The 22,921-nt window shown below is 45.6% G+C and overlaps 1 protein-coding gene across 1 annotated transcript in view; it reads right to left on the minus strand.

Annotated features, from left to right (window-relative positions):
* The window catches only part of jade2 (jade family PHD finger 2), a 119,062-nt gene that overhangs the window by 31,620 nt on the left and 64,521 nt on the right, over positions 1-22,921 (minus strand). The window contains exons 5-10 of the mRNA XM_030360219.1: positions 18,913-19,181; positions 15,247-15,458; positions 13,006-13,173; positions 9,455-9,571; positions 6,737-7,234; positions 6,217-6,381 (exon numbers count right to left, since the gene is read on the minus strand). Coding sequence (XP_030216079.1) covers positions 6,217-6,381; positions 6,737-7,234; positions 9,455-9,571; positions 13,006-13,173; positions 15,247-15,458; positions 18,913-19,181 — 1,429 coding nt within the window. The remainder of the gene's footprint in view (positions 1-6,216; positions 6,382-6,736; positions 7,235-9,454; positions 9,572-13,005; positions 13,174-15,246; positions 15,459-18,912; positions 19,182-22,921) is intronic.

Here is a 22,921-nt window from a genome sequence, read left to right on the forward strand (position 1 = left end):
CACTCACATGTACCTTGGGCTAACTTCCCATCCCTCTTATCCTTCGACACACCTATGTTTGCTTGGTGGATGTCATACCAATCACATGTTCTGAAACTCTGCAGCAGCCGAGCAACACCCACGGATGTGTCTTACTGCTCAGCCCTCAGCCAACAAGTCATCATGGATCTCTTTCCCCTAGCCTTATTAGTGTTATAGCGTTATTCTGTCACCTTTAAGAGGATTTTCAAAGCTCTTTATACTAGTGATCGACCGATATATCGGCCGGCCAATATAATCTATATATTTGCGTTTTTAACGTGTATCGGTATCGGCCGATTGCTCATTGGGTACCGGCCGTTTTATTTATTTTTTCCGGCATGATTTACAGATAGTTCAATAAATGTTAATTTTTTTTAATTAAGACATTGTAACATTTGTTATCATCATTGTGTCATTTTTATGACATCAATTGAGTGAGGCTTAGCCTGGAAATCCGGACCCACATCTAGAAAGCTGTAGGGTGTGGCAAAGAGTAATGAAAATGGCCCAACTTGAGGGGCTGCACCAAGCATGCATTTGAAAATCTCACTGGATAACACACATTGGATAACACTATGACCAATCAGAAGAATACAAGGGGTGACGTATCCAGACCAGTGGAGCTAGCCAATAGATAAGACTCTTGCCGTATCCGGTCGGTAGAACAGCAACGCTTTTGGCCCGCCTATATTGACACATCAATGTCATTGATTAATGTTCTGGGCCAGGGGAGGCCCAGAATATACATGAGTATATTCGTTCCCAGAGTGACTCTCTGAGCAAATTCAAAATGTGCTTTAGCGAGAACTCTGGATTTCCAGGGTAGTAGCGGCTACAAATATCAGATCAAGAAAATCGGTATCGGCGTATCAGTTATCGGCTAGGGCTGATGAAAAAAAATCTGTATCGTATCGGCCCTAAAAAATCCATATCGGTCGATCCCTACTCTATACGCTGTTCCCTGGAGCTCTCTATCTTGCTTGTGTGATGTTTTGACAAGCTGTGGGCCTCGTTTCCTGAAAACAAAGATCGATGTGCCTACAGTGTCTGACTTACATTCAAACTAGGGAAGAAAACAAACCCTTGGGTGTTTTCATTAATTAACATTGATTTTCAGTTAATCTCTAAACAAACTAACCAGACCCAAATATATGGTCCATCGTTTTCAGCGTCTTAATGAACCTCTTTCTTTATTCTACTGTATAAATGGGGACCATATATTTTATGATGTAATGTGTCTCCGCATCTATGGTCACCTGGTACCGGAGCCCTGTCTCGTCAAGAGGAAAGACAATGCTGCTGCCAGGGTTGCCTGTTTCTCTGCAGGCGCTTGATGACTTGAGCAGGCCACTGCATCTCTTTGTGCGACACCTGACATTCATCTGCATGTCTCTGTCGCAGGTGCTGGAATACAATTGGGTGTGTTCCCCATAAACGTGGCAGTATGTCTTATATGATTGTGAACATGGCATTATCCCAACTTTGCCAGTCTATCACTGTAACTGAAATAAGGCCTTAATTGAATGCCAACAAGAGCAAAATGTCACCAAATCACGCTGTGAAGGTTGCATTCTTGCTTTAAAAGCAAGGAACGTTTTTTCATGACGCCGAAGTGCCTGTTCGACGTCACGACATGCCGTTATGGAAAGCCGTTGATTTTGATGTTCACGTCCGAAAGAGAGTGAGTCTTCCCGGAGACTTCAAGTATAATGCTATGGTGATTGTTGATGTGTGGAGCACATCAACAATCTTTTTTTTTTCCTTCTTTTTGGTTATGCTTCATAGTATGAAGCCAGTGATCGGTACATATATGCATCACATGATTTTTTTAATAGTGTTCTAATCCCAGCTGCAACAGGGGGTTCATCTGCTCTTTAGGGCCAAGAAAAGAAAAAAATAATCTGTAGAGTCTAGAACTTTAAAACAACAACAACAAGTTTTCGCGGTTCAGCCATTTCACATATCGCAGGAAGGCAAAAATGCTTATTCATCAATTAAATCAAAAGAATCACCCAACCGTAATTCAAACCCAATAGCCCACACACACCTCAAACACCTTTGCTGATGCACAGATGCACAAGTATGATTATCGCAAACACACACACTGTGGAAGCAAGGACGGAAAAAAACCACCCAATCGGTGAGCCACACATGTCTGCATTGTGCTACCTCCTGATTGGTGGTGAAAGTGGCGGGGTGGAGGTGATGGGTTGAGGAGATGGGTGGGGTGGGGGGGGGGGGGGGGGGTGGGCAGGAGGGTAGTGAACTCAGAGCCCAGTGAAGCAGGGGTGACAGTGGAGTGAAATTGCTTCCTTTGGCAGAGCTTCAAAGACTGTGGTTATGGTTGGGGGGGGGCTGGTAGGGGGGGGGAGCAGCCCCCAGAATCTCCAATCCAAACACACACACATACACATACACATCCATAGTCACACCACAGCAACAGCAAACCATTTAGACTCGGTAAGCTTAGCTACGTGACATGTCAGTGCATACAAACACAGACAACACACTAAAGAGTGTAAAGGCAATTCTCCAGAAAAACAGAGATTATTGTAAAACATGTGTGGCACAAAAACACACAGACACAGACACACACACACACACACACACACACACACACACACACACACACACACACACACACACACACACACACACACACACACACACACACACACACACACACACACACGTGTCTAAAGATTCAGACAGGTTGTTCAATTCCAAGTTCCTCATTGTGCGTCCAGAAGAGGAGCTGCTGGGTTAGCATTTGAGTTATGTTAGCCGCTTCAATTGACTTGGAGGGTTATAGTAGCCTAGCTCCTGTTCACATGAGGCGAATACATTTCTAATACCTATACAGGGATTTCCAATGTTTTCAGATTAGTCGCTTATTCAAAAAGTGTGCAAGTAACCTGAAAGTTGAACCTCTGCGTAGACTACCAAGTCAGAAGCAGCTGATAATATAATGTGTTTTATGACAACTACAATTTGATTTGTTACTGTTTTAAATAAGGAACACAGTGGGAATCTTAGGAAAGTTATGAAACATGAACCGGAGCTAGGCTGCTCCTACTCTGAAGCCAACGGAGCAGCTAATCAAGAGAAAATGCTTACCAAGCAAACTCAACATGATGAAGTTGGAAGTAAAGTGTAAATTTGCAAACATTTACACAGATATCTCGGCATATCCCATTAAATGTGAATATAGGTCAACCAAGGAATACAAGACTACTATTGAAACCCAATCTGTAATTGATGCTTGTACTATTTCAGTGGAGTCACCACGTGCTGTTGTTGCTTTGGTTAAACATTTAGATGAAAAGGCAACTACACTGGAGACGTAGGCTTCCTCACTATCAAACTTTAATAGAAAAAGTGGTTCTGTTCTGTGTGTAACAAGGTCGAACACAATGCTACATATTTGTTTGACCATAGAAACATTGTAAGGGAGAGGTTGGATATGGGTGTCTGAGGCGCCCAGTGACACCACATGGTTGCTGTCTGACAGAATACATGTTGATGTCCAACACTCCCCCGCCATTCAATAACTGCATTGAATTTATTTGTCTGTTCATACGAAAGCACAAGCTGAATATTATGTTGACTGTGTCGTTGAATACAACCGTGAGTACAAACAGCCATTAGATAGACGATTTTTTTCCCAGGTATAAAGTCCATGTCAGTGACATCGCCAGACCTAACTGTATATAGCGGTGGGACCATGCTAGCAGGACATCTTAAAGAACATGAAAAGGAACCATTTGCCTTTGAAAGCCTTGGATAAACACTATGAAATATCCCATGCATTTCTCCCATTGAGAAATCAACGTGAAAGCATGAATTGTGAAAATCACTTCCCAGGTTTACGGTTAAGCCTTTAAATAGTTGCTAGATAATTCAGCCAACTCTATCTACATATGGGTCTGCCAATGTGTATCTGTTCATGCGTAGTGTTGTCAACGCACACGTTAATAGTGAAATGTAAACAGACACAGACACACACACACACACACACACACACAGGGAGAGATAGATAGCTAAGAGTTTGAAAGACAGGCGCTTGAGGGAAGCTTGCACTATCGACAGCCATCCACACTTCCTGAGCCAATAAACGACTGATCCATGATCAATCAGCAGTCAGGCTCACGATCTGCAATCAATATCCTCTTTATGCTTTCAGGGGGGCCACAGTGCCCCAGAAGGGGCACCGTCATCTGATACAGACTCAGCGTTACATAACTGCATAATGCAAGAATATATGCTGCAAATCTTTTTGATAGATGTCAGTAGACTTAAATTGTCATGAACACAACTGTGGGGATTCAAAATATACGGTCAAAACAGATTTTTGCACATTAGTCAATGGTCAATCTGCTTCATAGTGTACAATAGTAAATCAAAGTCCAAGTATAACAGCAAACGCTAATAGAGGAATAGAGGTCATGCCAATGTAACTACTGGCACCAGGGACTGGGAGCAATGGTTTCTCAGTTGCCCCTAGCAACCCAGGTCACTGTCAGCCAGTTCATTTTGGTCTGATCCACCACTTAGCCCCATTGAAATCAGCTTCCTCACAATTTAAAAAATACTATAATAAGCTTTAAAGTAATGAAAAACTAACACACTATACAAGACGGCTCATAATAATATGATAATATCCAATTGAAATAATTGGTGTTGAAAGTGGGGGTTGGAAGAGGCTACAGCAGCAGTGAATGGTGTGGCTTTGTTTGACCGGGCTAGGCTCCCTGAATTAGTTTGAATTGAAGTGGCGTTTCCATTTGGCAGAAGGTTTGAAAAAGCCAACTGGAAACTTGAAGAGACCTAATCCTTCAACACACACACACATCCCTGTACACACACGCTCTCGTTCACACATCCTCATAAACAGCCATCGACACGCACCCGTACACCAATGTGAGCTACGGGGATAGACCAATCGTAGAATACAGTGTCACTCCCTATAGGTTTAGCTGGGACTGGAGCAATCAATACAGATAGACCCCCGAGACGGGGACAACTATGCTAACAGATTTGCACAGTACTTAACAGCCAAGTACTGTGCAAAGACACCCCCACACACACACACACACACACACCACACCACACACACACACACACACACACACACACACACACACACACACACACACACACACACACACACACACACACACACACACACACACCTTTCCCCCCCATCCTCAAACCAGGTCAATCACGTTCTGGGAGCCACAGCGTTTACAAGCCTTTTGACCAATCAGGGTTTCCCCTTTGATCCACCAAAGGTCACCGAGGCCTACCTGGAGTCAGGTCAGTGTTATTAACGTGTTTCCTGCCCACCCCTCCATGGGGTGAACATTGATAACGATGATCACACATCAACAATACCACACCCCCCCCAACTGGGAGTCCACTTTCAATGAAGAGGAGAGGGAAAGATTTGAGAAAGGTACTTAGGACCCTGGGCCAAGAACAAGTACAATATATTTAACCGGCAAGACGTGAGTACAGACAATAAGGCTGCAAAGGTAGGAATACTGAGTAAAACCAACAAACAGAGCACCCGGAGAGTACTTTTACTTTAAATGATGAGAATTACACCTACCCCTGGTCATAATGATATTAGTTAAACTGTGAATTGTCCCGGATGTGTGAAGGGAGCAAGGCACCCAAATCAGAACAAAGGGAGACCGTCGTATCATACATTAGAGATATACCATTCACTCCCCCCTGCCAACTACAGCCGAACCCCAACAGCTAGGAGCTAATTACCTGGCTAAGCACACAGGACCACTACTGTGTCAATATTACATATGCATGTGTCCGTTTGTGTGTCTGTGTGTTCGTTTGCTGAAATGACTCAACTAAAAATGTATGCAAACCCTAAGGAACAGCTCCGCTCTATCCACTGATAATTAATCCCCCATTAACTGCTAGTTAGCACTCTCGCTCCCTCACCGATCTGCTCCATTTCTCCGGTCCTCGCACGGCCAGCGGGGAAACACATCGAGTGGAAATGATTGTTAAATAAGGCTGAAACAATTATTTAGGTTGGATTTCCATACTGCGGGACCATGCCACAGTTTGGCCTGTGATCTGTATGTATCATGTGAACACACCCAGTTGTGACCCCTCCTGGGCCAAACACACACACACACCCCCCCCCCTCCCTGGGGTACGCAGACTCACCCTCTCCAGGTCCTGACGGAGGTGGGTGAAGAGGTTGAGGCGGCGGTACAGGACGTCCTGCTCCTGCTGGGCCAGGTTGTCCACCTCGTCCCTCTTCAGGGTCACCAGGGGACGGTTGCAGTTGGCCTTCCTTCGCAACTTCCAGAACTGATACAGGAAGTCCACCTGCGCACGCACACACACACACATAGACAAGTATGGTTTCTTATCGATATGTAACATCCGGTAGTTTCACTTCCTTTCAGAGGTTCCAAAGGATGTTTAGTTTTATATTAGAGCAGTATATGATCGGATAGCCTGTAGCATTCGTTGTGATATGTTATGAAAACCAGGCCAGTAATGGGTCAATTATCAGTCCCATCTTAGCTCGACCAAATTGTAGGTAAGCTAACCAAAACATTCAGTCTTAAGATTCATAATATTAGATCATCTATTCCATGAAATCTACTTGAGATCATTTTCAGTCTATGTCATGTCCCTGAGCTCATGTTATACATAAGATGTTAAGCAGGGGTCCTACCTGGCTGTGGGGCAGGTCCAGTCTTTGGGCCACCTCTCTGGGGTCCACCAGGCGGTAGAACTCATCCTCCAGCTCCTGCAGCTTCTGCTTCCTCTGGCTCACCTTCTCCCTCTCCAGCTGCTCCCGCTCCGCCCGCTCGCTGGCCGACAGCCCGGGCCTCAGCTCCGGGTCGCCGTGGCGCCCGTTGGCCACGCCGCCGCCTCCGCCGTGACCTGCGCCCGGGTGGTGGGCGGTCTCCGGTCTGAACCGGTCCGGCGTGGTGGGCGTGTGCGCTCCGTTGGCGGCGGGCGCGGTGGCTGTGTGATGCTGCTGGCTGCCGTTGGCGTGCGCGGCGGCGAGCGGCGTGGTGGGGGGCGTGGCCGAGGAGCTGGCGCTGTGCTCCAGGCAGAAGGACTTGAAGCGGACCTCGTCGTTCTCCGCCAGGATGGTCCTCATCTCCAGGCCGTGGTCGAACGCGCAAGTCACATGGAAGGCCACGATACAGGAGGCCATGGAGCACTGGCGGGCAGAGGGAGGGGACTCAGCACTCATTGGACGGTCACTGGCAACTTCAACTAGAGGTGAGGGTGAGGTTCGGCTAGCTCTAGTACCCAGCACCAACTGCAGCAAAAAGCCAATAGAGTGCTTTGATTTGGTCTCAAACCTGCCGTTTTATCTGTTCAAACACTCCTTAAATGGGGCTAGAAAGAAGCTAAAAAAGGATGATCTCCAAGCATGAGCTTCAAGGACAGAAGGGAGAGGTCTCATCACTGTTGCCTGTCTCCTGCCTTGTTAAAAAAACAATGAGATTAAAACGCAGCAAAAAAACAATCCATTTTAAATACTGGCTTGGAGCCATCGTTAATTTCGCCCTCTCTTTATCAGTCTGTCCTCTACCTCTCTCACAGACCCACACACACACACACACACACACACACACACACACACACACACACACACACACACACACACACACACACACACACACACACACACACACACACACACACACACACACACACAATAAGCCTCCAGCTCCAGAGACAATCTGGGTACATCTGTTGTATTCTAGTTTCTTATCTAGTCTGAGAAGAATCTCTTCTTGCGCTGTCAAGGTTTATAGCAGTGTAAGGTAAAAGCACACAGACAACTGATGCAGTCAACGTACCGCTGCTGATCTCCCAAGGGTGGCATGATATGCTCTGAATGTTTAAGTGTGAGTGAGTTTGTTTGACAGTGATCGAAAACGGGTCAAAGTTGGGGTCAAAGCTGAAGTCCACACATCGATAGCTTAATTGACTGCTGTGTGTGTCTGTCTGTGTCTGTGTGCATTAATTAAGTTCACTCTAAGCCAGCACCGTTAAGTGACCATTTCTTAACACGCATAATGTTCTTGCTTCGGGTATGGTTCAAGGAATTAAGGTCAACACTCTCACACTAACTCACACCCTGCTGCTGAGTAACACCTTTCTGAGGAAACGTTGAGGTGTTATGATGTCCCCATGTTTGGTCGACAGTAAACACAAAGTGTCTCTGTGTCACGTATTGATTTGCTTCCGCTTCAACTCTCCTGTCACCAGGGCACACCGAAATAATGTTGTAGATTCGTCTCATCGATCCAACACTCAATGGCGTCTACAAAGTGTTTCTTTACTGTGTACAACTGTAATTATTTGGTTTGAAGTAGGTTTACAATCAAGACTGGATGCAGTTGTTCTTTTTGTAATGCTGCACTTAATTTAATAAAGAAAAGACAGCACAGTTTTAGGTTGTTATAGCTGTGCTATCTATTGGTAAATGAAAATGTTAATCAATGATTAGATCAATTACATTCTGCCCTTATTCAACAAATGTTCCTGGATTTGTCATTTACATGCTTGTGATAGACATACAAGATGAGTTCCCTAACCTAATCAGCGAAGAAAGGCTCTGATGGGTCATAAATGAGTCAGCAACCACCTAGAACTCATCTAGAGGCCAGCCCATATAACAGACAGAGCCTTTCACTTACTTAGAGCTGAAGGGGGTCAATTTATTAAACAGGTATAGCCCTTAACCCTTACCTACAAGACCTTTAACATCCATTTGTCATAAGGTATGAAATCAATTATCTTCTCTCACAGATTAGTGACATAAAAATGTATTAAACATTATGCCCTTAAATAAATGAAAAATACACAGAAAAAATGATTTTATTCAGCTCTTCATCTAAGACCGTAAGTCTCCATTTAACCCTTGGTCGAGGTTATGTTCCCTGTACGGCTGGATGTGAGCAGAGTGAGTGGGAGCCGGTGGAGCTCAGCCTGCCTAAGGCTACAGAGTCAGTGGACTGACTCTCTGCCTGCTGAGGCTCTGACCGTAGGATTTATTCACACTCCTGCTAATCTGGAGCATCAATACTGTGGCCGAGAGGAAGCCCACTGCCAGAGGCACACACAGACATACACAGACACACTAACACACCCACCCCAACTCACGCAAACACGCCGGTACCCCACCACTCACAAACACGCTGTTACCTCAACACACACACTTCTTTGCGCGTGAACGAGAAAGGACATTTGTGTGTTTGTGTTTGTGTGAAACTAAAAAGTGGCCCTCTGACCAAGAGCCTCTTTTCTATAGATAAACATGCATGTGCACAAGTGTGTGTTGGCTTCTGGGCTTGTGTGTGGCAGTGGTCATCTCATTCCAGCAATGACCATGTGTGCATGCGTGTGCGCGCATGTGTGTGCTCACCTGTATGCATGTGCCTGTGTGTTCTCGACACAAGCTGCAGGACAAGGCCCACCGGCTGGAGGGGATGAGGGACACCTTGGTGATGGGCTCCATCCTCTCAGGGCAGCCTATACTCACCTTGAGGAAGGAACAACACACGTCAAACACTATAGGCCACATTATGTTACACTCACTATGTAATAGATAGGCTGTTTGGTAGAAGCTTTGTTCATAAACATCACACCAACACCATGAGTACGTTAGTTCCTTAGCAGGGCTGGGGGGAATCAAACCACAAACACCGGCAGTGCTAATGCAATTCTCGATCAATTTCGGATACACTGGACCAGAGTGGAGACTGGGAGAATGGTATATTCCGCCAAGGCCAGCCATAGTCAGCTATAGTCCGCTTTGGCCAGCTTGACTCAGCTCTAGTAAAATACCGTCAGCCAACTTTGTTCATCTATCGTCAGATAGTCAGCTAAAGTAAATTATAGTTGGCTATAGTCCAGCTAAACTGGCTAAAGCCAGCTATAGTCAGCCAAGACAGGCTCCAGTATCCTGACCCGTGACTAGGAATAAGGCACAGAGAACACGATGGTCGGCTCTAAATGAGGTGTGCTTTAAAGAGGACCCCTGGGTCTGGTCAGACCATAGAGTGATCCCACTTCGGAGAAAGAGGGTTAAGAACTGGTGCTTTGGCCCGGTCTACATGGGCTGCTGAATGCCTGCCCTGCCTCTCTGAACCCCAGCATACAGAACACAGCTGCCTTTCCAACACTGCTCCTTCCTCAACCTCCGTCCGTCTGTCCGGCCCTCCGTCTACATATCCTGCAGTTAATTGATCTTCCCCCTCCTGGAAAGATGTTCTTTTCTTGAGGCCCTCATTACCATGCCCATCTCTTTCCATCCTTCTCCCTCACCTCTGTATTTTGGATTTGCTAGCATGACAACCCTGCTTTTTGACAGTTACTCTTTCCCTCCCTCTTCATCTCTCTCCCCCCTTCCCTTGCCTCCTTCTCTCCTGTCCACTCTCCTTTCTTTCGTGTCTGCAGTCTCTCTTTTGTTCATGCACAGGAACGACCCCCGGGTGCGTTTCCCGCCAATGCACACACACGGCTCTGCTATTTGGGGACTGGGGACCAGAACGTTCCAATGGCAAGAGAACCATGGTGGATTGAATGTTAATGATATATTTATTGACAAATTAACATTTCTACCAAAATGGGTAAATAATGTAGTATTTCGACACACCAAAGCACGCAAACGTGCAGAGTGTGTTTTGTCTGTCGGTGGGCCATGATATTATATGTACAATAGGACGATGCCAAATGTATTCCTCAGTCTCGTTTGCTCTCATCCCTGTGTGACTGTGTGTGTTTTCTTCATGCCCACATGCCTGTGACGCATTTTCGGTACCAAGATGGTGGATGCAACAAAAAACAATTTAAATGTCTTGAATTGAGGTGTGCGTGTGCGTGTGTGTGTGTGTGTGTGCGTGTGTGTGTCCAAGTGAAAAAACGTTTTTCATAATCACAGGCCTTGTTCGGATGTTGCTTTCAATGTCACACTCACACACACACTTTGTCATTATGTCACCGAAAGCTCTCAAAGCTTGAGAGTCTCTGGGGGGGAGGGGGGCTGAACTGTGAGTCCTTGTTCTCACTTTACCAGCCAACCTTGTAATAGACAAACACATCTTTGTACAATTGTGTGCAGGATTACTGTGTGAACGCAGGTGGCATGTGTGTGCGTTAATGTCTGCTGCGTCACGACTGTGAGCCCTCCTGTTTAAGTGTGTCCTTGTGTATTTACATTGTCTGCCATCGGGCAATTTACATCTCCTCAAAAGCCCGCGTGCGTGCAGAGAAACGACAGCTGCTTCCGTGCACAGCAGAAAAGGTGACACATTCGAACACACAAGCACACCAGACACCAAATACAAATACAGTGCAAATAAAACACAAGCTAGTACCACAATGCAAAATGTTAATGTAAATAGAAAAGTCACACATAAGGAGACATACATTATGGCAACAACAACCTTTGGATTGAACACCAACCAACACAAAAATACCCAGGAGCCTGCACACATGAAAATTGTTTCATAATTTTGTTGGCTTGAAGAGAAACAAAAGTGTGTGTAGCAACAGAAAACAATTAGCCCAATCAAGGGTGACAGAAGGTAATTAGAGTTGGAGAAAAAAAAAAGGTTAGGGGACACGAACAGCTACTTCATTAATCTGTATTCTGCTGTGGGGAATACACACACACACACACACACACACACACACACACACACACACACACACACACACACACACACACACACACACACACACACGCACACACACACACACACAGTATTTTGTTTTTTCTTTGTTTAAATTATTTTGGATTCTTTTTGCACGGCAGCATAAAAAAACGGTGCTTTAGAGCTTTTTGTCGTATTTGTTGAAATTGTCTTTACACCGGAACAATCAGTGCATAAAATGTTCAGAGAAAATTATGAAAATAATCTGGTGTCGGTGGCTGTCGCAGACCTGTAGCCCATCCAATTGTCCCAATGGAAATTATTGGAGGGCTTACCTGTCTGTCTACTCACCTACCCGCGTGCACTCAATGAGCATGACTGGAGCCTTCAGAAAGGCTAGGCAGGCCTATTGCTAAAGCTAGCGAGCTAGTCAAGGGTTTGCAGGAGTGGCTTAGGATCAACCTGAAGTTAGTACATCCTGAAGGGATGGATGGGATTTTTCGGCTGAATACTATCGAAAATCTAAATTACCCTGGCTGGTTTCCATAATTTAACTACGCTACCATTAAGTCAAGTTAAGGTGCATTGGCAGATGCAGTACATGTTTTACTAGTTTTGTGCCGATTTCAATAAGCTCCCTTTCATGTTGATAATGTGTGCAAATGGAATTAGCTTTCACACATTTAACACACTTGAGAGCGGTTAGTACAATCTTGTGTTTAACTGCGATTACTTTCATACATATTTACGACTGAACTAAAATACTTTCAAATGTAAATACTGTAATACAATCTGCATTCTCCCAATTGCCGCATCCCAAGGATGGGCCAAAGTATCTCGTGGCTTTGATTGGACGTTCAATGATCAAGCCATTAATGCAAAACAAGCATTCCAACCCAGATTGGAATACACACACAGTCAGTGTGTGTGGTCTGTGATCCAGCAGTCCTGCTACGCTATAGAAGAACTTATTGGGGAGGACGTAACCGAGCCTGGGCCGACAACAAAAAGCTGAAGGTTTCGGTACAGGACATTGGATGAAGCATTCAGAGGGGGACTTCAACAAGGGCATTCTAGAGTAGCCAGCCTACACTGTATTTATTTTAACACTATTACCGAGAATATGAGCGTCCGGACCAGTAGTTTCCGATGGTTGTCGCTCCGGGAAAAGTTTGCTAATGCTGGCAGAGAATGTGTTCGCTGACAGACAATTATGAACTTACAGATCGCGGCCTCCAGCAATATGATTGCTTGCCCCACATATAGGTGAAAGGTGTGCGATTTGGTCTTTAGACTATTAGGGACTAGTATATCTTACCTCGGGGATCCATAAGGCACAGCTGACGTGGACCCACTTGGTCCCGCTGCGGGTGGGCTTCAGCGCTCCCCCTCTCTTGGGGCAGAGGAGGCACTTGGGCTGGACACCCAGAGCGCAGGTCCGGCACAGCCAGTTCCCCTGGGGCACCTTCAGGATCCCATAGCAGGCCTGGGGGGGGGGGGGGGCAGAGGTTACCAACAATGCAGCACGATGGACTCATCTAGTTTGTACTAGTTGGTCATCAACTATATTCTATTGGTTTTCTAACTATTGTATAAAAAGAGAGGAACACTAAGATCAGAGTAGCAATACTAGGGGTGGAACGGTTCACAAAGCTCAAGGTTTGGTTCACGTCTATATATATAAAAAGGTTCTCCCCAAACAATGTAATAGTGGCGCTGGATAAACATGTAACATTTTAAATGGGGCTGTCACGACAAAGACATTTCATTTCTAATTGGTTTTATTGGAATAAGTCCTCGAATAGCTAAACGGCATTATCACGTAAGTGTTGTGTGTTGGAAGTTAGTGTCTTTCAGATCCCCTCTCGGCGCTGGTGTTCGAGCGCTCAACGGAAACACAACCCACGCAAGTTCCAATGAAGACACGCCGCTTTGAATGTACGGCGGTACTTCAACCTCGGGGCACTCAAACTGGTCAAACTGCATCAAAGGGCAGCTGAAACCGCCAGACCCCTGGAGCCAGCCCGACAGCAGACACCCAGGACCTCAGTCCTGCGGGAGGGTCACACCCAGTGCTGGGACACCGCGGACTCCACAGCCACGGCCCTCCAGCGCCGTCTCCTTCACCGTTAATGGGAGCGCCACACCGGATCAAACTAAGACACTTGCCAGCCGGATTGATTGATCACTCGGTGGATAGTAAATGGATTTTGGGAGAGCGAGGGGTAATTAAACACTTCCTGGTTCAATTCCCTGTATCACATGTGCCCCTGAGCAGAGGCAGCGTGCCACGGGTGCGAGCAGGAGAAGGAATAATAGAAGGGTTTTAGTAGTAGTGGTAGTGGTCGTGGTAGTGGGAGGTAGTAGCAGCTATCCTATCCCATCACAATATTGTTATAAAATAAGTGGTTCATAGAACAACCTGCCTTATTACTCCGTCAAAAGAGGAGTAGTAAGGAGTAGAATAATTCATATTAGTTATAATAAATGAACAATTATTCACCACTCCTATACTATTGTTATTCACTACTATATATTGTTATTACACTACTTATAATGAGTTCTGAAAAGTTGGGGGATTCCTTCTTAACCGTGTCCGCCCAGCAGCAGCTGAAGGCCCCACCTACCATTCTGTTATGAGGTCAAAGCAACCGGTGTGAACTCACGTCAAAGCAGCCAGTCAAAAGCAGAGGCCGAGGGAATGAGAAGAGAGGCTGAGGGGGCAAATTAATTAACATTGTCACACATTGTGACAATAATGTCACAATGTGACACAATGTAAGCTCAGGTCTAAGACAGTCATAGACTCACTAAATGGCTTTTAACTGGGCATGCTGTTGTTAAGGTCATATCTGGGACTGCATGTAAATCAAACCCCTCCAACAATATTTACAAGATGCCACAAGACTGCCTTACCTAAAGGGGTTACCCTTCCTTTTCATTCTCTCTGGGCATTTAAAATCCCCTTTCTAAGGCAGCCTACTTTACATCCAGACTGGACCTCTTTTGTGCGCTTATTGACCTGCCGCAAGACCAGACAGGACTTCTCATCACACTGTTTCTTTCAGAGAGATGCTGTGAAATCCTGGCTCATTATGAAAATAAATGGGTCTGCGCCGGGCAGATTTGCAGGCTTCCGTATGCTCTGATTGGGAACACAAGGTAATCAGGAGGACGACATTGGGCCCTGAGGGGCTCTGCAGTGAGCCAGATGACGCTGGCTAAATCCTCACCATATCTCCTAATGACTTCTTAAAACCCTCCACCTTTTTAGAGATGGTTTTACGGATTGTATCATCCGGTTTTGCATCCTTCTTTTGATTTCGGTTTTGTTTTGCCACATTCATTCTGCTTTCTATTTGTTGATTTGTCGAGGAAAGATCAACATTTCTATATTCTCTACGTGGCAAGAGGAGGACATATGCTGACATCCAGTGAGTGCGGAATATATACTGACACGGTAAACCCTGAAACCACACATCCTGCATGTAGACAACGCACAAACGCATCCGCACACACACACACACACACACGCACACACAGGCGGGCCACCGCTGACCTGGTGGACGCAGATGTTGCACTTGTCGCAGAACACCATCTCGTTGCCGTCCTCGCCCTCGGGGGAGTGGCACACGTCGCACACCACGTCCTCGTCGTACTCGATGCCCAGGCCCTCCTCCGTCTCGATGGCCTGCTGCATCTTCTCCTGGCAGACGCTCTCCAGCTCCACCAGCACGCTCTCCATGGTCAGCTCGTCCAGCTCCGGCAGCGCTGCAGCCAAACGGAGGGAAGCACAGGGAGCTCACAAGGTGCTGAGCGAGGTTCAAACAGGGGCGACTGCAGTTCAGCACATACAGTACACACAGCAGTGGATGCAGTGGCTGGTGTTACTGCGTGGATCATTTCGTATCACGTCCTGCAGTGTCCCTACTGCTTGCGGTCATTTCACTGTTTGTTAATCATGTGGGGTGCAGGCCAATGACACCTAGCCGCACGCACGCACGCACACGCACACGCGCACACACACACAAACACACACACACACACACACACACACACACACACACACACACACACACACACACACACACACACACACACACACACACACACACACACACACACACACAGAGCTTCTGATGTAATGTGATGCAAGTGTTTGTTACTTCCAAGCAAAAACAAGAAAGGACACTCTAAGGATTCTCATCTGGCTATTATAGATAAGGGAGTAATTGTAAAATAGCATGTAACGCATCTCTTCCACCATCTCGATATGGGTCCGAAATAGCACTACCTATTAAGACTGAACTCAAAGCAATTGCCAGAGGCAGTAGAATACTGGAGGAGATGGGTTGAACATCAGATGTCTTCCACATAAAACAAAGAGCGGCCAACAGTGAAGGCACTAAAAGTATGCTTCAAACGGGTCTCTGGAAGAGCAGAGCTCACTTGCTCCAGGTGTAAGGTAGCACATGGGATTAGACTCAGTGGATTACAGATAAGTCATCTGTAATGCTTCCAGTGTTTATTTTAAAACACATGACTGCAGATGAAGGCACATTGCTAACAGCGGGAAACAGTTTAATGGCAGAGGAAATGTACCGCAGAGTTTTACATAAACAAGTACTGCTCCAATAACTTGCTGGAGATGAGCAGCCTTTTACTATCTTTCTGTACGTCTGAATGCGCTGAGTCCGCTGCACTTTTACACACAATTTGCCTTCAAGAGCAAAGTGCCAGGTTGACACCAATGGTTAATCATGGTAGAAAAACGCAGGTGAAAAGTATGCAGAATATGTAAGTAGAAACTATTGTCATTATGTGACACTTGCTTTCATAATGCAAAGCGCACGCGCAGAACAAAAGCTTGTGTTGAGAGCACTGAGCTGGAGGCCAGCGAGGGAGGAAACCCTCTGACCAACAGGCACGATGGCTGTAACCTGAGAGATGTGTTGCATTTTTGAGAGCCAGGAGGGATGTTTAAAGGCTGTATCAGCGACGTTGGGGGACGACACTTCTGTTGGTATTTGGAGCGAGATCCCAAACAAACAGAGCCCACTCGCCCCTCCCTTCCGTGTCCCGTGCATCCAGTACAAACCGTCATGAACGCTGCGCAAAGACCCACAGCACCCACCCCTTGTCGATGATTGGTTGGAATACTATTTATTTTGGTTTGAGTGGTTGTGGTTGGAAGTACCATTTGTTTTTGAGTATGATCTCGGAGCATAGGCTGTCTACAGAGACACGTTTTTTTGACGGGCTGCTTATTGGGCGGGCAGCTAGCGGATCGTAAGGAAAGAGAAGATGAAAGTGATCATTTAAGTTTCGGCCTAGAATCGCTGATACAACCTTTAATGGGTTTTAAGGTTTGAGTTTGGGTCCTCTTGGCCTCCACTCTAGCTGTATCGCTGGCCTAACCCTCAATATGTCAGGGTCAAGGTGGTGTTGGGTCTACACATGAACGTTGAGTTCAGCCATTATTCTAAGTATAAAAAAGTACAACACACAAGTTGCACACCAAAACCTTTTTTAAACCTTAATTAAATAATCTAGTGAGATTTTGTGTCAATGTTAAAGAATAGGGAGTTAGTTCCAGCCTGCTGGTGGCTGGGAGACTGTGGAAACAGTACAGATTTGAGGAAGTCAAGTTGGACATTAACTGGCTGTGACATTTACATCATGTACCGCTAAACACAATGAAGAGAACAAGGCAGGAGGGAGTGTCCTGTTCAAACAGAGCTCCTCTACAAACTCGGGTGTGTCTGCGCATCTGCATGTACACCAGTGTGTGGGCGCACACGCACGCACACATGGAAAGTGTGTGCGCGTGCGTGTGTGTACAGTCTGTGAGTAAGCGTGCTGGCCAGGACTAGGGCTCTTTGTATTTGCTCATCTGACTTTGTTTGTCTGAGGGGAACAAAACGACAAAGGGCAAAGAACACACACACACACACACACACACACACACACACACACACACACACACACACACACACACACACACACACACACACACACACACACACACACACACACACACACACACACACACACACACACACACCTTTCAAACTGCACGCCTTTGGAAAGGCAAAATAAGATGTCTCTGATTGGACAGGCAGGTGAAGGATAATCTCAAAAAATGAGTCACACACACAGAAACATCTCTTTGTTTACCTATGTTCAACGTTTAGTTTCTTCATAGTTCTAAGAACAGAAACAAACTGGGCTGTGGATGCGCCAACAGTATGTATTTTACGTGTGTCTGTACATGTGTGTTTAATTCAAGGGCAACAACGATGATAAAGAGGCAGACAGACAAAAAGAGAGAGATATAGAGGGAGAGCCTGTTCTTCATCATGTTTTGTGGGTGAATTATCTCAGCCCTGAAGAATGAAACAGGGGTAAAAGGTGGTAGGAGGTCAACATTTTGTTTACTTTACGCCATTTTATCTCTCTCTCACACACACACACACACACACACACACACACACACACACACACACACACACACACACACACACACACACACACACACACACACACACACACGCACACACACACACACACACAATTGGGGGGGGGGGGGGGGGGTGGAGTCGTACTGCACTGCCCAGAGCACCCTATCCCAACACAGCCAGGCTATATGAAGACAACAGCCACACAATTAATGAGATCCATAGAGAGAGTGTGTGTGTGTGTGCTGGACTTCACTGGTAATGGTAATTGCTAAGATCAAGTCTCTTCTTGTGCTTAATATCTGAAGTAATTAACGTGGCTTTAGGAGTGAGAGGAGATATCAGAGACCGACAAACCTCTGAGGTGTGGATACATTCTTAAAAAAGGTCTCCATTATAACCGACTTGGTTTTTTCAACAAAAACCCACCAGTGCTTATAATCTAGTAAGGCAGGATCTATTAATATGTTAATCGTATGCCGTACACCCCTAGAAGCTACTCAAGCTATGCGCCAAACCCATAGACTTCAGCATCGATTTCTCAAAACACTAAATTGTACAGATTGTATAAAATCTATGATCTAAAAAAAGATTAACCACAGGAAAAAAACATACATTTAAAAAAAGGTAGTGACTGCGTTTAGTTCCGAGAACTTCCTCCTAACACGTAGTCGAAAAAAGGCAACAAAACATCAATCCAAGTGCCAAGATCTATCACTATGGTTCTTCAGCGACTGAAGACGCAGGTTGCTGTGTGGTAAACGTACCCATCTGTCTGAACTCCTGGTTCACCAGACCCAGCCAGGCCACGTCCAGCTCATCCAGGTCATACCGGCTGTACAGCTGGGCTGGAGGGGGTGGCGGGAGGGGGGTTCTCATCACCTTCATGACACTGCCCTCGCCCTCCTCGTCATCTTCCTCTTCGTCCCCCTCCTCATCCTCCTCCTCCTCCTCCTCGTCCTCCTCACAGGCAAACCGAGGGTGTGTCCGCCCTGACGGCCCGCAGGGAGAAGCCACGCCCATCTCTGGGAGGAGACTGGGGGAGAAAGAGAGAGAGAGAAGAATCATTGATGACATCTTTATCACAATTAACCTCCATAGTCAAATCCGACGTGAAGCTAAACGATGGAAGAGGCACATGAACGGCCAGCAGGGGTTTAGAAGACTTTATTAGTTGAGGATTTGTTCTGTTTAAAACAAACATGGGAGTTATTTTAACAAAATAGTTTATTTTGAATTTCTACACTTATTATTATGGTCCGGTGGCATAAGGAAACCTCACTGTCCTAATTATTTTTAGGCAGCTGTATCCTTACTTTTCAAGCGAAATGACTCTTTTTCTGTTCTACGCCTCAAAGACCCATAGTCAGCTCTATCAATGTTGTTGATGTTCTGGTGTAGTGAATTTATGATTTGGTATCGAACTCGGACTCGTAATCAAACAGAGGCCTTCAAAACAGACACGCACAATGTATTTGCGTGTGTGAGACAGGAGCTAAAACCGGTCTTCTTTGACAGAGGCTTAAAGCGGGTCTGCAACAATGAACAGTGTGCGAATAATAAGTTGCATTTTTAACATTAAAGCATGCAAACCTAATCTAGCAGTACCCCCAAATTAAATTATTAGACACAATAAGTGCAAAATATGAATGCTTTAAGTTTCTTGGATACTTATAGTGTAACCAACAATGTGCGGTGCATTTCAACTACAACATCTCAATGACGGTACGAGCTTAAAATAACCATGACACAATCATTTTGCCCTGGGTCGTAACCATGGAGACAACACCTCTCACCTCCTTCCTAGAAGTACAGCCCAAAACACTTGTTTTTGAATCTCAGTGTTTGAATGCAGAGGGTTTACTTGCACTAAAATAGAAACAAAAACGTGTTCTTTGAAAATGACCTATTGGGCTTCATCTCAGCAGAGACATGTGAAAACTGTGGCCTCCTCAACAAGCAACCTGCTTCAGATGAGTACAAGTCTCCGGTTCATCCAGTACCAGCGCTTCAGGCAGTCCGTCTGATTGTTCTGTGATGCAACTATAATATCACATTTAACATTGCTGATGTGGTTGTCTACCGAGCATACAACCACTACATCAAGACAACCAGGGTCTGCAGCAGGGCAGAGTTCATGCAGATCCCAGGTTCATATTATCGGAGGGACGTCCGTTCAGGGTCATGACCCCGCTGCTGGGAAGACATGATTTAAAGTTACACCGTTGACAACCCCACTGAAGCACATTGAGTCTTGGGCTTGAGGAGGGTGACGGATAGTTTGGTCCCTGAACCCTCGGGCATTACTGCAAACAACATGCGGAAATGGGGTCAGGAACTTTGCTTGACCTTCTGAAAGCAATTCAATTCCACAAAGAGACACACACACACACACGCAGAACAATGTGCGTTCTCACACACAGACACACAGATTCTCACTCTCACATGTAACATTGTGTGTTCTCTCCAACACACACACACACACACACACACACACACACACACACACACACACACACACACACACACACACACACACACACACACACACACACACACACACACACCTCTGACCCTTTTATGAAAAGGGGAAGGCGATGTGCTGATCATGTGAAGAGAGCTCTTTAAACAGACCTTTGAAACAAACATTGAAAACGTGCTTATTTTAAGAACATAAACCAGACAAGGGACTTGTTCAAATAAAAATAATTCCAAAAACACTTTGAGAAGACTTTGAAAAACTTTGAGAAGATTACCAGCGAGCGCGTTTGCTATTGTATTGCCTCTCAAATAATCAAGTGTTGGTATTTTGTTACACTCGGTGTCGACGTCTAAATGAATTCTGAATGATTTAAATATTGATACGAATGACGATATGGTAAAATGAGATTAAACACAAATGTATGGCCTCACAGACGATGTAAACTATCAGGTACCTTCTAACTCCAGGCTTCAGGTAGGAGTGTACATGTGCTCTGGAGGGAAGGTTCTGAATCCACATGTGCTCAGCCCCCCCGCCCCCCTCTCCTGATATTTCTTAGGAGAGCTCAGCAAGGCTCCGGCCTCATAAAATTAACCACAAAATAACAACAACAAACAAACAACATCCCCTCTGTGGGATAAGATGGTTTTTTACAAGGGTTTATTACTGGGATGTTACTCTGGTGAGCCATGCGGAAACTATTCCAGACAGCAACCCCAAATGTATGGCTCAAAATAAGAGGAAAGGATGTAAAGGATATAAAGATGAGGCAATTAGGAGACGTGAGATAAATAAGTAAACTAAAAACTTGTTCTTCACAACATATTCAACACATCTTTGTGTCATCAACTGTGTGTGTGTGTGTGTGTGTGTGTGTGTGTGTGTGTGTGTGTGTGTGTGTGTGTGTGTGTGTGTGTGTGTGTGTGTGTGTGTGTGTGTTGTTTGTGTGTGTACTTGCTTGACAAATCAGTGGGACAGTGCTGCAGCTCCAGTTGTAACTAGGTCAAGTATCTAGTAAATAAATAAATCATTAGGTTCACAACCAAAGCAAACCAAACAAGCATATTCAACAATCTCTGTGTTCTTTGAGTGTTCAAATGGATTACAATGCGTGACAATCTAATATTAACATACTGAATGAGGTTATGTGTGGCACAAATAAAAACAAACAAGTGGAGAGATATGAAGCCTGAGACGCAGACAGGAAAGCCTGCAGACAGACCAACACAGACGGATCATTATTTTGACACTACTGTTCTGACCTAATAATTCAGACTCCCCGCCCCCCCCCCCCGGCCCCATAAATCTCTGTTTCCTCCTACCCTCCTAACGCTGCACACTGTACAGCCGGGGGCTGGACGGGCCAGCGCTCGCTGACACCAAGACCTTTTCTTTCCTTTTTTTCCCTTCTCGGCTGGGCACCGAGACGTTTAGCTGCTCGGTCTGGCCTCGCCGGCCTGCCCAGCGGAAACCTCTTGTGTAAACAGCCATTTAACTCTGAGGCACTATGTAAAACATTACGGATGCTCCATGGACGGCAGAGGAGCAGGAGGCCCTTAAAACGAGCGATAGTATCCATCTCATTAATAGGCTTGCAAGCTTTACGATATATGCTCTACCCTACTGATATCTCAAAACAACATGCACCCATCTTCAATGACATCGCATTATTGACTTAGTGTTTATTTCTGATACCTAACCAACTTTTAAAATGATGTGTGACGCGCGCGCGCACACACACACGCACACCCACACACACACACACCCACACACACACACACCCACACAGTGAAATGAATGCAAAAGTTTCCCTGCATACCAACAATGGATTTCCCAAAAGCAAGCGGCTAGACAAATCCCCTCGCCTTGGACAGAAGTACATGTGTGTGGGTTTGTGTGCACAGAAACACGCACACACCATTCCTTTCACACTTATGGATTAGAATTTGATACTCTATGCGCCACACCATGGTCCCACAATTGGCCCCTTGTGTGTGTGTGTGTGTGTGTGTGTGAGGGGGATCTTTTTTTTTGCCTCATTCTTGACATACCTCTTGTCAGTAAGAGATCAAGAATTCCCGCTTTTCCATGTAATCCCTCCAGCTTTCCCACCAGTGTGTGGGGTTTTGGTGTGAGGGTTTAGCCCCCCATCCCAAGTTCACCCAGTTAACAGAAATGAGTCAGACAACAAAGGGGTGTGTCCGTCTGTCTATCTGGGTAACCATTAATCAGTTTATGAATTTCGATATACAATATGTTTTTACTAGTGCCGTCAGTTAAACGCGTTATTAACG

Source organism: Gadus morhua, chromosome 7 (assembly GCF_902167405.1).
Source record: "Gadus morhua chromosome 7, gadMor3.0, whole genome shotgun sequence".
Classification (NCBI taxonomy): Eukaryota; Metazoa; Chordata; class Actinopteri; order Gadiformes; family Gadidae; genus Gadus; species Gadus morhua.